The 16,778-nt window shown below is 33.3% G+C and overlaps 1 protein-coding gene across 1 annotated transcript in view; it reads right to left on the reverse strand.

Annotated features, from left to right (window-relative positions):
• Positions 1–16,778, reverse strand: part of LOC138127437 (pancreatic triacylglycerol lipase-like) — a 29,871-nt gene that overhangs the window by 8,729 nt on the left and 4,364 nt on the right. The window contains exon 2 of the mRNA XM_069043519.1: positions 85–293. Within this exon, the coding sequence (XP_068899620.1) occupies positions 85–205 (121 nt within the window). The 5' untranslated portion in view covers positions 206–293. The remainder of the gene's footprint in view (positions 1–84; positions 294–16,778) is intronic.

The raw sequence follows: 16,778 nt of genomic DNA on the forward strand, positions 1-16,778 counted from the left end.
AATTGTGAAAGTTTAAAAAATCACAACATTTGCGGCGCCATGCAAATTCGTATTCTACAAAAAAACGTGAAAGTCAGTACTCACACGGCAGCCAAGGCAAATTCACTTCGATCTTGTCCGACCTGGCCCAATCCAGGATCCCGGAGTCGACCGCACGTGCCACCAACAGTACCACACCGATCGCTTGCACGCACCTCACCACCATCTTCCCGGTACTATCAGGGCCCGTTCCTGCGGCGGTTGTAGCCCTTGCAACGCATGGATCTCGGCTTGGCGGTACTCGGCGCGGCAATCTGTCACAACAGACCGGAGAATGTTACTTTGGCCAAGCTTGATCTTGAACTGCGGTAGCTGCGGTACAGCTTTGACGGGAGTTTGCTTTTTGGTGGAGTGGTGGTGCACGCGCGCCTAACGATCCTCCACGTTTTTTACAACCTTTCTCAAGCGTTCGTAAGTTACACAAGATAAAAGCATTCGATTATGTAAGGAAGAAATTCAGTGAAAAGCTTTCACTAACACAGTTGTGTCCTCGGTGACCGGCTAACGTGGCCAGACACGAAAAAATGTTCCAATTTCGAAAGGTTGATGTGGAACGCTGGCGTTTTTAATTTATTGTGTTGTTTGTTTCCGACGGATTTTTCCTACGACGCTCCGGAGAGAGCGATGGGCTTAGCTTTGGTCAAGTTTGATGGCTGTAAAAGTGACGTTTCTTCAAACAGACCACAAAGCTGCGGTCAAAGTGTAACCAGCGATGATGAGTTTTTGAATCACGCAGCTCCTGTTTGTTATCCTTCCTTGCGTCATTCTGACATTTTGACCACACGCTTTATCAGGATGACTCAACTTATCAGTGTTGTTATTGCTTCCTTTGTTTATGTTTACATTGGATTTTTATTTCTCAAAATATTAGCAAAACTGAACAAAAAATATGTAAGTGTGACCATTAGATAATGATAATCGAATCGTTGTTCAAGTGGCAGAACATGCAAATTTTACTTATTCAGTTCCACCAAACACTGACAATGGAAGAAGCTAAACCGGTGAGCACCAAGTCGTGGAACCGTAACGCAAATTCTGGTTAAGAGTCATGCACAATTCGTGTGTTATTGTTTGCAAAAATATGTAAAAAGCGAGTGATTTAAATTATACGTTAAGTACCTACATAAAAATTAAAATCAAATCTTAACAAAAGAGAGTATGCATTTAGTATATTTTTTTATTTTCACTTTGCAGTTCTTAATGCTAGACTAAGTTTGTGAACAACCCTGACGAGAAAGCCAAGCTTTGTATTCTGGTTTTGGTAGAGATGAAAATTACTCCTATGGTGAAGAAAATTTTTTGACCCTATTAATCGGGAAGAAAAATTTTGTGTGGCATTTACTCAGTTGGTGGTTGAAGTAATGCGTTTCCTGGAATGAAATAGATACTTTTAAAGCGAACTAATTAGGTACTTGCCGACTTGCCACAGCAACTAAGTGGAAAAGGAGTCTTGTTTAAATTCATCAAACGGAATAAATTTATCTTTCCTTTCATTCTTCCTCTGTACTTTTAAAATCACGAAATACTAACGGAATAGATATTTTTAGCTCAATAATATTAGTATTTTTTTTACTTGTTTCATTAAAGTTAAAAAAAAACAAGATAAAAATGTAGAAGCTACGTTATAACTGGAAGGTATATGTACAGTTAAATCTTCAAGTTCTCTGATGACTGTTACCCTTGAAATGTCTTGAGTAAGTGAAGTAATTTAATTTTTGTTTTTGTAATAAATAAGAAAATTGTCTGCTGGCATGGCAATACAATTTTTTTTTTTAATTCTCTATTGCTCAATAAAAGTTCAATACTCTCATAAATGGCCCAGTTAATGAAATTTTTTGTTCGCTATAAATCATGTTACGATAGACAAGTCCTGTCTACATTTAGATGTGACAGAAATATGTAATTTTAAAACTGACATACACATACATTGTCAATGGGTAGTATGCATAAGAATAAGCATTTGCTTATACTATATATTTGTCTTTTTCTATCTAATAAAGTCCATGTATTTCTATCTCTCACTAATACAAGTAAAAGCATTTGCTAATGGTTTATGCATATGACCCAATGTCAGGGTTAAAAAGTTGTCAGGTATGTTTTCATACATACAAAATTTTACCTTCACTAATAGCCCAAACAGCTATTGTTTTGTTTGTACAGTTTATGATATTAGATGTAAAAGTAAAAAGTAATATTATATAATTAGATTTCAGTTAGTACCAACAATGTTGCAGTAATAATAATTATTTTATGCATAATATACGATAAAATCTAGACAATGTAAATATTTAAAATTATGTTTTTATACATCATTAAATTGGCATTCTACTGGTGCTTAATAGGTTTTAAAAGATTACCGTGAGATATTTGTAATTTTTATAAGGTGGTTTAAGTTTTTATAACAACATTACACATCATGGAATGTGACTTTTATTTATAAAATAATTTGGTTTGGGTTGAATTAAAATATTTGTTGAGTTTTTAACTAAAAAATGAATAACTTATTTATAAGCAAAAGCAATACTCACTTCGATCAGTTTGTTACTAGGGAATTCATTGAAAAAGGGTTAATTACGATACTTAAAAGAAAAAATCCTTGTGTCTAATGAAGGTGTAATTAACTATGAGCAACACTTTACATAAAATATAATTATTAATCAAAACTGAGAATTGTAAAATTACTTTCAACATTTAACGAAGCGCAGTCAAGATTTGCTTGTTGCGTTTAGACTTTTTTTTAACTATTTTTGAATATCTCTTCGTTTTAGTTTCCTATCATTTGTAAGACTTTATTTCTTCCTTTAATAAATAACTTAAATTTTTTTAACATGAATGTGAATGTTATGAATTTGTTAGTGCATTATGTCTAACATACTGACCAATGACCATACCGAAAATATAACATAAACAACTCAATCTTACAAAAACGACTGAAATATTTATTTTTTCTACAACCGTCAAAAAAACGTGACATTTATGCATCGTTATCAAGTCGCAAAGTATGTCATTTTTGATAGTGAAAAAATATTTGTCAAAAAGTTTCCTTGGATGCTAAAATAGTTATATTTTATCGAATATTTTAGCATCCAAGGAAAATTTTACAAAAATTTAAAAATTTAAAATTTTTAAAATGCTGTATTCTCGTGTCAAAAATGGATTACTCCCTAGAATTCGAACTTTTAGGGAAATAACGTTTTTCATGTTGTGTGTAACTAGAATTTTCAAAAGTTATTTTGAATGCCTAAGGTTGGTTACTTTGAATTGAGAGATTAAATCCAAATAAATATGCCGCCAGTAACCAAAATTGATTGTGAAACGAAAAATCATCTATCACTTAGCGCGAAATTAGTCATTTGCAACTGTTACAATTAATTTGCTGTCTTACATTTTTGGGATATCTTTTGTTTGTCACCAGAAACCACATAGCCTCCAACCTAACCAAATTTATGGCAACCTAGTAACGAATATCCCTAAATCCTAGGGAGTAATCCATTTTTGACACGAGAATAGAAAAAATAGTGTTTGTATTTCGTGCGAAAGATGATTGTTTTGTTGGCGCATTCGAATGAGTTTGAAGTCTCGACCTAACGGTCTCGACCAAAAACTCATTCTCATGCTCCAACAAAAAACAATTAATTTGGGCACTTAATACAAAAATAACTAAAGTCTATTTTTTAATCAAAGAACCACGACCTGTTGATTTAGGTTTGTAAATATAAAATTTTACTAAATTTAGAGAATTTAATGATATCTATTGGCTATACCAGCCAACGTCTGTCATTTTTAATGTCCTTGAAAGTACGCAAACTCGCAGCTAAAATTTGAACGTGTTATTAAAAATGCCTCGCAAAGTAATATATTTATTAAACTCTCAAATTAGTTGTTGTTAATTGTTATTAACTTTATTAACATGCTGCGATACTAATATCTCTAATAACCTCAATTTTTATATGATGAGATTTTTCATCCTATGTCAAAAGTGTACAATGTTGTCAGCTCTATTTTGGGTGTAAATTACGGTGTTGTGGTTCTTTGATTAAAAAATAGACCATATTTTATAAACTAAAAAAAGAAAAGTGATTGATGAATTTGAGGTTAGTTCTATGGGTAATCTAGCATTTTATATGTCAATAGACATAAAAATCTGTAACTGTTTTACCGACAATTCAAAACGTCAAACTGAAAATGGTGCGTTTTCAAAAGTTTATCTATTTTTAAATGTTTTCTGTGTTTGATGTTTCATCATTGTAAATAATTTAAACGTGATGAATGTGACTTGAACGTGTTAAGCAATTTAGACCTCCGATGTGATCGGAAACGCAGCTTTTTGCAAAGAAGACAGAAAATCGCTGTTCTTTGTTCCTTCAATTTAGCATTGCCGCAACTCCGTAAGTACTAAACTTTACCCTTTCTTTTTATGTCAACCACAAGTAATAATTACTGGAGCGAGGATATTTTATTGAGTTATTACATCACAAAATAAAATAAAAATTAGGACAAATAAAGTAAGAAAACCCGAAACTGTGCAAATTTCCAGCAGTTCGAATTCTCATTACTTATAATTGTTTTGTTGTTTATGTGTAACGCTGCAACACAATTTCTGAGATGTTTCAATTGTTATACAGATTCAAAAAATGATTCACCGAAGAAATCTTTTTGAGAAAAGTTAAATTGAAATAATTTGAATCTTTCTTTAATGTTAATACAGTACAGTTGGCTGCAACAAAAAAACGGGAAAAGGAAATTTTTCTGATGTAAATTTGGTTTTGTTCATTTGTCAATTAATTGTCTACTTGACAATACCTGTCAAATATTTTTTTTAAATGTCATTTAATTTTGACCACAATTCTAACCTATTTCTCGTAAGAAGGTTTCACACTATGAAAAAATAGTAGATAAAAATGTGCCAATTTTATTGTGACAGTTCCCGTTTTTTTTTAAACCAACTGTACATATTTTATTTTGTAATTTGGACAAAAATTGTAATATCATTATAGGAGTTTAGAGATGTGTAAAATTTAGAAAAAATATAAAAAATAGCGCCTATACAGGTGTCTCAAAAGTTTATGTAAATATTTTTCAAATTGTAAGGAATAAGGAAAATAAAGCATTACTACTACTACTACTACTAGGTGGCCCAAAGGTACCGCATTTCCTTGAAGGTATGTCATTTAGGGATGTGGTAGAGTGCTGGAAAAATATTTTGAAAAAATCCTAACCCTCTATTTAGAAAATATATGCAATTTTAAAATATAAACAAGACAACCTTGTAGAAATGCGTAACATCATTGTATTATTGAATACCTAGGCAACCATTTTGATGAGCTTCAAAAATAAGTGTCGGGTGTTTTTTTAAATTTCACCTCGTAGTAGTCGTTGAAGAGTCGATTATGAATGCACCACTCGTGTAAAAATGTAACATTTAAACAGTTGATCCGTGATCCGTAACCCGCATAGAGCGTTCACAATCGACTCTTTAACGCCTACTACGAGGTGAAATTAAAAAAAAAAACACGCGATATATTTTTTATTTTAGTAACCATGGAGTAACAATCCTTCGTTGTAACCTCAATTTGGTGCACTGGCAATGTTGCCGTCTAGCCCCAATTGTAAATATTTTGGTACGAACTAAGCTCGTTTACTTCTAAATTTTGACCTTGATTATGGAGTCTTTAGGGTCTTCAAAAATAAAAGATATGGATTTAAAAAATAATGTTTTTCAGCACTCCACGACACTTCTTCATGACGCACCTTTATTAAGGAAATCCAATACATTTGGGACAGCCTGTTTTTATCATTAAAAGAGTTATTTATTGTGATTCACTTGAAAAAGTCAGAGAGTTATGTTGGAAATAAAGAAAAACAAAGATACACTTGAAGCATATAATAAAAAAATAGTTTCAGATACTGCTGAAACTATCATTGGCGGATAAAAAAAATCTAAAATTGGGCTTAGAAAGTAACGGTTTTACGGAACCAGTAAATGATGAAATTAACAATTTGCGGCATAAATTGCTTGAAATTTTAGAATCTAGAGCTATAAAGATTTTAATAATAGTAATTATCGAACCGACTAAGCAATTGCTCGTCACTTTACGACCAAAACACCGTCGTTTAAACGTCAACCATTACGAAAACGATCACCAACGGGGATCATAACACTTCAGCCAATAGCTCTAATCGTTTTATTATGTTCGGCTCTGATTTAATTCATTTTTTCCCCGAACAAAACAAATTGTGACACCGGTCAAAAAACGACAATCGTTCACACCTTTTAATGTCAGTGCTGTAATTTCAATCACTTGCTGGAGAAAACACCATTTGGAGAAATATGGAACGCCGTGCTTGCTTGGACAGAAACGAACAAGTTGACCATGGATCCGATTTTAAAGAGAAGCGTGACCATGACAGTCGATCAGTGTTGTTATCAAAGTCCTGGCAGAACATTGTTGTTAATGGCTTAATGTGTAGAAACCGGGAGGTTATCACACTCGTTGGTAAAAATTTGATTAGAAAACAGTGATTTTTATTTAACGGTGAAAATACCCCCGAGTAGAGGTGAATGCACACCTGTTTACACCAAATGCAATAAAACTTGACCTTTCCAATCCTCGCCACGATTAACCTAAAGATTTTTTCTAGTGATAAACGTTTCGCAATTTTTTCAAATAACTCTCAGTACCGATTGGATTTTGACATTTTCGCGAAGTCGTATCTCTTTTCTGGACAGCAGAGGTTCTAAAAGAGTGCCTTGGGGACAACCACCGAAAAAATACATTGTAACATAATGACTAGAAACGCAGTATTGTGTGCGAATGGAAAGCTTTACACTCTGTTACTTTGTCGCCAGACCATTAAAGTACCTTTTAAGATTGTACTCGAGGCGAACGACAGGTGAGACATGAGCACGTGTCTCAATTTTTCAACGGCAAAGTTTTTGACTTTTTTTTCCTCCTCCAAAAGAACGCCTCGAGCACATTCTTGTAGATAGGTAAAAGTGATCGCGACGCGATAGATACTCTTATAATTTCACTCCTTATCTCATTGCGATAAAAGTGGTACTTAGATGAGAGTGAGGAATGTCTCGGCAACACAATCACATTGTGAATGTTCACAATGCGAACCAGAGCTTTCAAAAATGAGTTTTTTCGACTTTCGAGTGTCACCGGCCGTACCGTCATTAAGGAAAAAGGGAACGCTGAACTGTAATCGGAAACATTGACACAGAAACGAGAATTTACATAATTTGCCAACGCCAGATAAAAAAAAAGAAAACATCAATCGTGGAATTGCCCAATCCGCGTCGATGATGAACAACCAGTCGTCGAATTCTTCCCAACCACAAGACAATTTTTGGGAATTATATATTTTTTTTGTCGCCCCCCTTGTCTTGTGCGCGCACAAGACGAGTTGCACAATCACTTTCTGCAATTCGATGCAGCCCGAAATTCGAGATTGCGTCACGCTTCCTCGTGTTTTAATAATTTTATTAGAAAAATCGCGACAGAAGTCGGTCAGAAGTTGTTACGTAAAAAAATCTAACGCGACGGTTTTCTACGGAAGGATTCGGATTCGCGTGTTTCGGATCTGGAAGTGGCGTGAAAGTCGGTGGAGCGGCTGTGCTTCCTCTTACCCATCAAATTGCTGAAACGTGAGAGATATGGGTCAGTTGTGACCGGTTTAATTGGAGTAAATGGTACTGCGGGCGGTGCCCATGGTTCCGATTTCGGACCGATTCTGTCTAGTAGGAGAGATTGAGAGTGGTGTCGGGTCGCTTTCTATGCAGCCGGAAATTTGTGGAATTTGCACGTTTCGTTTTGCATAATTTAAAAACTGGCAGAATTCGTTTGTAACGATGATATGTATTTTCAATTTTTTGAGTAAAATGTCAAGCGGAGATTTAAAAAAACGAACGGAACTGAAGGGGAAATCGGCAAAGGTAAATGACGTTATTTCTTTGAGGCAAGAAATTCCGCAGAAAAAGCGAAACAACAACGACAAAAGACAAAAAAATATGTGAAGAAACTTCAGATTTACGTTCACTTTTCATCTGCACATCAGTACGTCAACATACTTGTTATTGTTCCGATTCAGCTCCATCTGATTTTTTTTTTTCATTAGATGAAGATGAATAGAGAAACTGAAGACTAATCTATCAATCCAAACCAATTAGAAGACCATGATAATGGGTTTAGAATATCGTCCGAGACTATTTAGCTGGTTTGACAGTTTGGTCAAGTGGTTGTTGCAACATTTACATAGATTGATAGTTGATTCTCTCTTGAAAATTAATTCTGAGCCACAGTATATTGCTTTTTCTTGTTAATAATTTTACCGCTTTCGCCAAGGCTGTATATGACGTATGAAAAAGCAAAATAAATTTTGAGATGAAATCTCGTTTCTTGTTTTGTTAAGATTCAGGATCCAAATCCAAAGAATTTTTACAAATATGATTATGAATAGTGGAAAGATATTTAGTAGATATTGGGTGTTCATTTAAATTTCTCGTCAAAGTTGGCGTTCAAGAGTAGATTGTGAACGCACCACTCATCAGTCTGCAGAGTAAAAAAACAAACAACACAAAAAGTGAGGTTAGATTTAAACACCTGATCCGTGATCTGTAATCCGTGGTGCGTTCACAATCGACTCTTTGACGGGAAATTTAAATGAACACCCGATATAATGTCCTTTTACAACTGTTAAACCATTGAATCAGCAATAGAGATCACTTGAGCCTTAACAGACGATTTTTTTCTGATTCTTATCAGGTTAAAATCAGGTTGGTTTGAAAGAATGTAGTCTTCAAAAGCTTAAACAAAAAGGAATGAAAGCATATTTTTTAAAAGATAAATGTAATCCCCCTTTGTTACAAATAAAACGGAACTTTTAATAATGATTAATTCACATATCCATCAAACGTGCGTGTTCATCCAATCAAAAATGTTTATCGCGGTTAAAACGTCCTGCTACTCTGTCATCTGTCAAAAGTGATTAAAATTGCACCCTACTCCTGTCAGATTTTCAAATGGTTTTTAATAACTGTAAGTATTATAAATAAATAATTAACGTTAAAGTTTGTATTCTGGAATTAATCTTGCCAAAAATAACACGGCCTGATTTTTTATATCTGATAAATTTCCCAATTTTCACTTAAACATTTTTGCTTTAGACAATTTTACTCGTTGAATTTGGGCATTTTTATTCTGGTTAGGTCCGAGAGCTTTAGCTCGAGGGTTTAACCTTTGAATTCAACTCGTAAAATTGTCAAAGCAAAACTGAAAAATTTATTCGATAAAAAAATTAGGTCTTGTTATTTTACCTTCAATAATTTTTCGATAATTTTAGGACCATGCTAAATTATCGGTGTAATTCGTTCCTAATTGGTCCAATGATTCAAAATACTACAAGCTGATTGGTTGAAATTTTTTGAGTGGAATTGTCATTAACATAACATACATAGCTGTGGTAAGTTTATAATTTTTAAAATTAATGTTATTAAATGCTGATGCTCAAAGAAAACAGGGAACCACCTTAAGCAGGAACTAGAAAATAACAAAGCAGAATACGGCGGAACTGTTTTTTTCCTATCTAATTAATTTTAATTGGTGTGATTCGACACGCGATTCCAAACCTCATCGTCGACCACACTTGCGGTTTCCACCTTTTTATCATCTCTGCGGCAGTTCTAATGGTCCGCAACGTGTCGGTGTAACCGCGTTACATTCGGGCGTCTTCATTTACCTAATTTCCTGCCACTGTGCACGTCGACAAAGTGAAAAAAAAAATAACGATGCACAATAAAAGAAGTGACGTGTGGTCAATTACGCGATTGTTCTGGAACGAGCTTCGACGCCTTTCCATTTAATAGTACTTGCGGTTATGCATTTATTTCGTAAGATGTTTTCGTATGGAAATCGAATACGTCGCGCTCTTCTCTTCTTCGATTGTCGATCGCGTTATGTGATTTTCTTGTAATTTGTTTTTTTAGGCGCAGATTTTGTCGATTCGTTTCCGTTTCCTGGTGCTGAGTCACGATGATGGATTCGCAATGGATCATCAGCTTTTCCGGTGTTTTTTAGTGTGACCTTTACTGTGAAGTGCTTGTTAAGTAGCGTTTTAATCAGTGGGTTTTCTAGTTTCTTCGATTCCTGGTCAATTACTTGCAGTTATGTGGCAAAATGCCAATAAATACTGTTTTATGTAACTGTGGCCTGTGAGAATTTCTCGTTCGGATTTACAATAGCGTTTAATTTGAAACAGCCGCGTCCGTCATATAAAAGTTGCACAATTTTATTCGTACCCTCTAAACAAACGAAAATAAAACTTAAATCCATGAACTAGATTGAAGAAACTGCTTTAATTTATTCAGTAAAAGTAGACTTTGAATTCTTCGGAATAAATTGAAATGTAGAATATTTTAAGCGTGGCTATTTCTTCGTTGTCCAAGCTTCAGGCACGCACGTGAACGGTCAAAACTAAAAAGGTTTTGTTATCGAAACAACCAATTAAAAATTAATTTAACATGAATTCGACGTTAATTTAATAGTCGGCGCCTTTCTAATTGTGATTTCCTACAATATTCCGTTGGAATTAAGAAGCGAACTATATTATGGTCCTGTGCAAATTTTCTTTTTTATTCTATACTAAGAATGAAGAGAAATAAAACAAATAATAACTAGACTAGTCAGAGAGTCTGCAGCATATTTAAAAGAAATTGTTTTGGATTCGGCAAATTATAAGGATCAAATAGGTCATTTCTGCATGTTAAAATATTCAATACATATTAATATGTAATTAAAAAAAGAAAAAACCAAAACCATCGCTCAACGAGGTCTACAAATATTTGGAACGAAGAAAAACAATATTTTTGGATTTTTTTACATTATTGCTTTAGTTTTTATTTTTTTTTTTATTATAATTTATATTGTTAATATATCATGAGATAGATGTTAATTATTATCAACTACATCAGATAACATTTAGTTCAATTTGACCTAAATTTTGTATTGGTAAGGTGGAAAATTTTACAGATAAATTATTAGTTTACCTTGAAAGTGCGTGCGTCTGCAATTTCATATTAAAAGTAAAAGGAAATTTTCATGGAAAATTTTTTCAGTTTGTTTAAGATGAAAAACATCTTTTCATGCTGCTACTCGTAGAAAATTGATGATTTCTCTTTTAATTTCTAAATAGTATGAATAATGATTAGTTTGACTTCCAAAAAAATTCAAGGGTGATTGTAAATGATCTGAGTTTGGTACGAGCATCAGAAAATTTTTCCTAAAGCCACGAAAAATCCTAGAACTGAGTCTGTAAATTAAAAAAATTGTGGCTAATATCTACCATTTTACAGAAGAAATCTTAAAAATTAATTATTGGATTGTTTTGGTATAGAGAGAATGCGTACATACTAGAGCGAGAAAAATAGATAATAACATATTTATTTATTTTTTTTATTTTTATTTTTTTTTAATATTTATTTTAATCGTCATCTCATTAAAGAATGTAGAACGTGTAAGAGAGGAACTAAAATTCTGATGGTTTTGATGAATCAAATCATTGCTGTTAAAAGCTTTGACGACCATATCAATAATGTGATTCACAAAAGAAAATATGGAGTGAAATCAGAGGCGGCGTAGCTATAAAATGTGGCTCTAATGTATCAAATGTTAATATCTTTAATGGTTGTAACAGTTTAGACCAGTGATATGGATGCAGCAATTAAAATGGCCGCTGGACGTTTTTCCAATACGTGATAACATTACATATTGAGATTTAAACGGTTAATAGTACAACATTGAGCCATGGAGAATATATTGGCATGAAGAGACACTCATTAAAACTGTTGAATAAATTGTCAGCAAACGATAATTTTTCACACTCAATAATAAAATAAATGTCGCTGATAAAAAAGAAACAAGAGAGGTACTGTGTTGGAACTCTGACGGATTGTGGAAGTTGAACTTAAAAAACCCCAGACATAATTCCGAATACATTGTTTGTAAAGGCTTTGGATTATCTCATGGGCTGTGACCTTGGAAATATCTGTACGAAGGCGTAGCGATAAACCAGTAAAAAATGTGTAAATGAAAATTGAAAACGTCGACTATTTTACATGCAAATAGACGAGAGAGAGACAACACTGACGTAACGAGTGACGATGTTTTCCGATCGGTTTGCGTAGATATGACTCATCGCCCATGAGAAAACCCAAGACATTAGTAAAACTTGAACACTAACTAAACTTCGAGAAAAATCAAGAGCACTCGGGATAAAGCTTCTGATTATTTCCTTCATAAGAAATCTGAACAATTACAGCGCCGTATCTAGATGATTATTTTGGTTTTTAGAATTTGCGTCTCTAATAGGTCTATTATTGTTTTCAATTTGAAGTCGTTTATGGCTATCTGTTAAAGCACTCGTGGTTTAATAGATTTCTAAGAAAATTTTTATCAATATTTCAGTGTGTTATTGTTATTTACACCAAAAAACTTCCAATATTAATGTTCAAGCTCTACTTTTTAACATCTGTTGCAGATGTAGTTGCATCCGTTACCTTGAATTACCAATTAATACAAAATTCCCTAGAATTTGAAAATTTAATTTTTTTATTTAAAAATGAAAACAAGGGTGCAAATTCTAAAAAATAACATAAAAAACTCGTTTTATAAGGGCATTGGCGCACTCGTCCCATAGGAAACTCCCCTACGGGTCGTTTTCTACACCTGGGACTCGTGCGCCAAATCAACTCTTATAAAACTCTATTAAATAAGCGATTATTGCACTTCCGCTCCGATTATTGCATCTTAGCTTTTCTTTCAAAATTTTGTTCAAAGAATGCATCAGGAAACGAACTTTATGTAAAATTAGATGTTGCTATTCAAATAATTGTTTGTTCCATTTATTCTAAAGGAACTCTTCTCGAAAGCCCATTAATTCTCGTTTTTATCCACAAAAAATTGACATTTTGCGTGACAGACCCGTCAAAGTTTTAATATTTTGAAAACACTGGTGGCTGTACAATCGAAGTTTTGAATTTTTTTCCAATTTGTTTATGTTTAATAAAAATTCTCCTCTTCTCTTCTATTATGGAAATAATCTTGTCATATGCTCCTCGTGCAATGAGTATAATCTGTAAAGGTGTGTACTGCCTCATCATTTTCAAAATTTTGCTTTGAAGTAAATGCTGTCATGCTTAATAATTTTAGATCAAATAATAATTATTAAGCATTCAAGTCATTTACAAAGCAAAATTTTTCAAACGATGGGCAGCACTTATACTCGTTGCACTCGGGATATAACTACTGATTAATTAATTATTCTACAAAGGGTCAAACGCCAACGTGAGAGTATTGTATTACTCATTTAGATCAACGAAACAAAAAATTAATGAAAAACAGTAGGTTCAGCAGAAAAAAAATCTTTAGGATAAAAAGGTGCCCATACAAGTGTTACCTCTATGATAAAAATTGCACTACTTCATCCCTGTTATTCGCCTGATTTAGCTCCGTTTGACTTTGATCACTTGCCAAATCTTGAAAAATTTTTTCTGCATATGATATGCAAAGATTTGGTTAAGGATGAAGTGGAGTAACATTGAAAAATGGCGAAAATTGCTCAAAATTGCTACAATAGTCCTTCTATCCATGCTAAAGTACTGTGCCAAATTAAAAAAAAATTGATCGAGGGATTTTAAAGTTATTACCTTTTAAAGTTTCGGGATATTTTACACACGTTCTTATGAGAAATTGATCAATGCTCGTATATAAATTGATAAAAAACATATTTCAAAATGGCCAATTTTTCTTAAATTTTTCATATATAATACAATAAGTGGTCTAATTTTTTCCCACAAAATTTGTCATTTAAGACATGAGTAGCTTTTGCAACGAAAATTACACGAGTCGACGAAGGAGACGAGTGTAATTTTCCAAAAGCAAAAGCTACGAATGTCTTAAATGACAAATTTTGCAGAAAAAATTAGACCACGAATTGTATTCGACTTGACAATCCACCGAGAAAATTTTTATCGAGTTGACCTAATAAATTTGACGTTTCATTTTGACATAAATTTTTTCGCTGAAAAACCACTAGTTGTTTTTTCACTCAGCTGGTTGTTTTTTCACTCTACTCGGTGTTTTTTCACTATAAATCAATTTGATTGGTCCAAATTTGAAAAATGCTGCAATTCGATTGGTTAAAAATTTTCGAGTTGGATTGTCACACATAAAGTATCGATATCGTAGAATTTTCTAATGAATTTACAAAAAAAGTTGGTCGAGGATTTTAAATATCAAGAAAATAAACACAACATTTACTTGCAACTGATTACAATTCGTTTCCAAAAATTAAAAACTTTTTTTTCAAATATTGATTCCTCATAAATCGTAATAAACGTTTCATAGCATTATAAGAATTCCTCAACTTTTTGCTGAGATTGTTACTCCAGTTCATCCTTAACTAAAAGATAATATAGTAAAATCTCTTACACTAAAAAGAAAGATACTACGAGTAGTGCAAGAATCTTTAGAGAGACGTAAGATTTGTTTCTTCTGTAGTAGTAACAATATATTTTAATAGTTATTATGTGACGAGCTTGGTAAATTAATCTTTACGGGCGCGCTGGCACTTGTTGGACGAGTGACGTAAGGAACGAGTCTCCATAAGCCAGTAAGCCTAGTAAAGATTAATTGCTAAGCGAATTGCATACAAACATTTATTTCCACCTTCAGCCTTTAAATTTAGTTTTTTAATTGTTATTTATGTTTATAAAAATTTTGTAATGAAAGGTGGTGGGGCAATTATACCTACGTCGTCATGGTGTTCAGATATACAACAAAAATACTGTCAGAAGTTTTGTGAAATTTGTTGCAAAAAGAAAGAAAAGAAAGAATGGCTTTAATGCCGGATGAAGACTTTGAAGGCGATTTTCTTGAAGTGCAAGAAAATAACCACGGAATTACCAACGCTGCGAGTGCGGTTCTCTATTGATTCGATCCCAGGAGCGATATGAAAATGACTTTCGAAACGGATCAAAATGCATTATTAACGTATGTAATTGCAACAATTGAGAGTTACATTTGTTTGTGTTTGTAATAAACTTTTTTTAAAAATCATTAATTAGTTTTGATTATTTATCTTTTGATGAGCCTTGTAAAGTCTTTACAGGTCTCTTCTACGTGCCTGTTAAATATTACAGGGTTCTGCCTGTAATTACCCATTTACTTAGTTACCACAAATGCCTATAAACTGTCATTTACTTAGAAGGTGCAAATAAAATACTAGACCAGTACAAGATTTTATTCGGGATCGTATTGTAACAGGCGCATTCCTAATCTTATACGAGGGCGGAAAGTTAACCATTCCTTTTTATCTTTACTTCCCTCTCTTGGTCAGTAATAGGCCACTTTCCGCCCTATTATAAGGTTTTTTCAGTGGCGTACTTATTGAAAGTCGAAAAACAGTAGAAATGAAACTGCATCAAATTAATTGTTTATTCGCTAAAAATGTAATGATTCCGAATAAAATAGTATACAAACCTCGGTGGGAATGTGTTTCATTCCTGTCTCGAGCATTAGTTCACTACGGCTTGGTAAACTATCTTAGCTCTCGACAGAAATGAAACAGTTCCCACCTCGGTATGTAATCTACTATTTTTTGTTCGACACAGAATTTGAGAATTTTCTTCTCTGTGAACGAATTTTGATAACTGTCATAACTTGTCAAAACGAAACGTCAAGATTTTAAGCGATTTGGGGCCTTCAAGGAGCTCGTCGAACAAAAAAACGTTGTATTCAACTCGTTCGTGTGTAAATTAGGCTCTTTTTGGCACTCGCGTTTTAAACTGGCCCACTCATGCCAAAAAAAAAAAAAACAATTTACACACCAACTCGTTAAATAAACTACTATTTTGAGATAACTGTCCATCAATAAAATTAAAGGCCTACATTAAAGTTAAAGCACCAGTTTTTTGGGTTGTGGAATGCTATAAAATAACAATTAAAAAGAGTGGTTTTAAAAATTGAACAAAGAATAGATCAAACAATCGCATTTTGAATTACATACTTGAGAAAGGCTCTTCACTTTGATAAAGATTGCAAATATAAAACAATACAATAATTTGGTTGTATTTTGTTAACAGTATTACGTATATATTTTTTGTAAACTGTATATTTATGTAAAGTTTGTATTTTCAGTGAATTTAAAAAAGATCTGTGTTTTCTTACGCAATAAGTTATTAGAGAAGCATAAACCCATTTGTGTTTGTAATTAAATAATGAACAAAAGAGTGGTAATAATGAAGAGGAGGGTCTCAAGGTTGGATAATTTTGACATCGTTCGTATGATTAATTGAGAACATGTAATTATAAACATTTACCTGACATTCTAGTGTCTAGTTTTTACGTAGCCATTTAACACTACAACGACTATCTCGAAATTTCACATAGCGCTTTAATGAATATTAATTGTGGTTAATGGTCGTATTGTGTTTCTGAAAAACCGTTGAATATTTATTCGAGAATTTTTTTTTTCTTTTGTCAAGTCAAATAATTAGCAAATCGAATCTCGGTGTAAGTTAACAAGTCCTCGCGTGCCTATCAACGAGGTCAACACCGACAGACCCATCCGCCAAGGGTCAACATCAGCAAACCAGAACTCTCGGTACGTTAACACACTTTACAGTTTCCTGCAAACCATTGCATTACAAGGAACCGCGACTTGGCAGTTTGCACATGGCG

This window comes from Tenebrio molitor, chromosome 3 (genome assembly GCF_963966145.1).
Source record: "Tenebrio molitor chromosome 3, icTenMoli1.1, whole genome shotgun sequence".
NCBI classification, from domain to species: domain Eukaryota; kingdom Metazoa; phylum Arthropoda; class Insecta; order Coleoptera; family Tenebrionidae; genus Tenebrio; species Tenebrio molitor.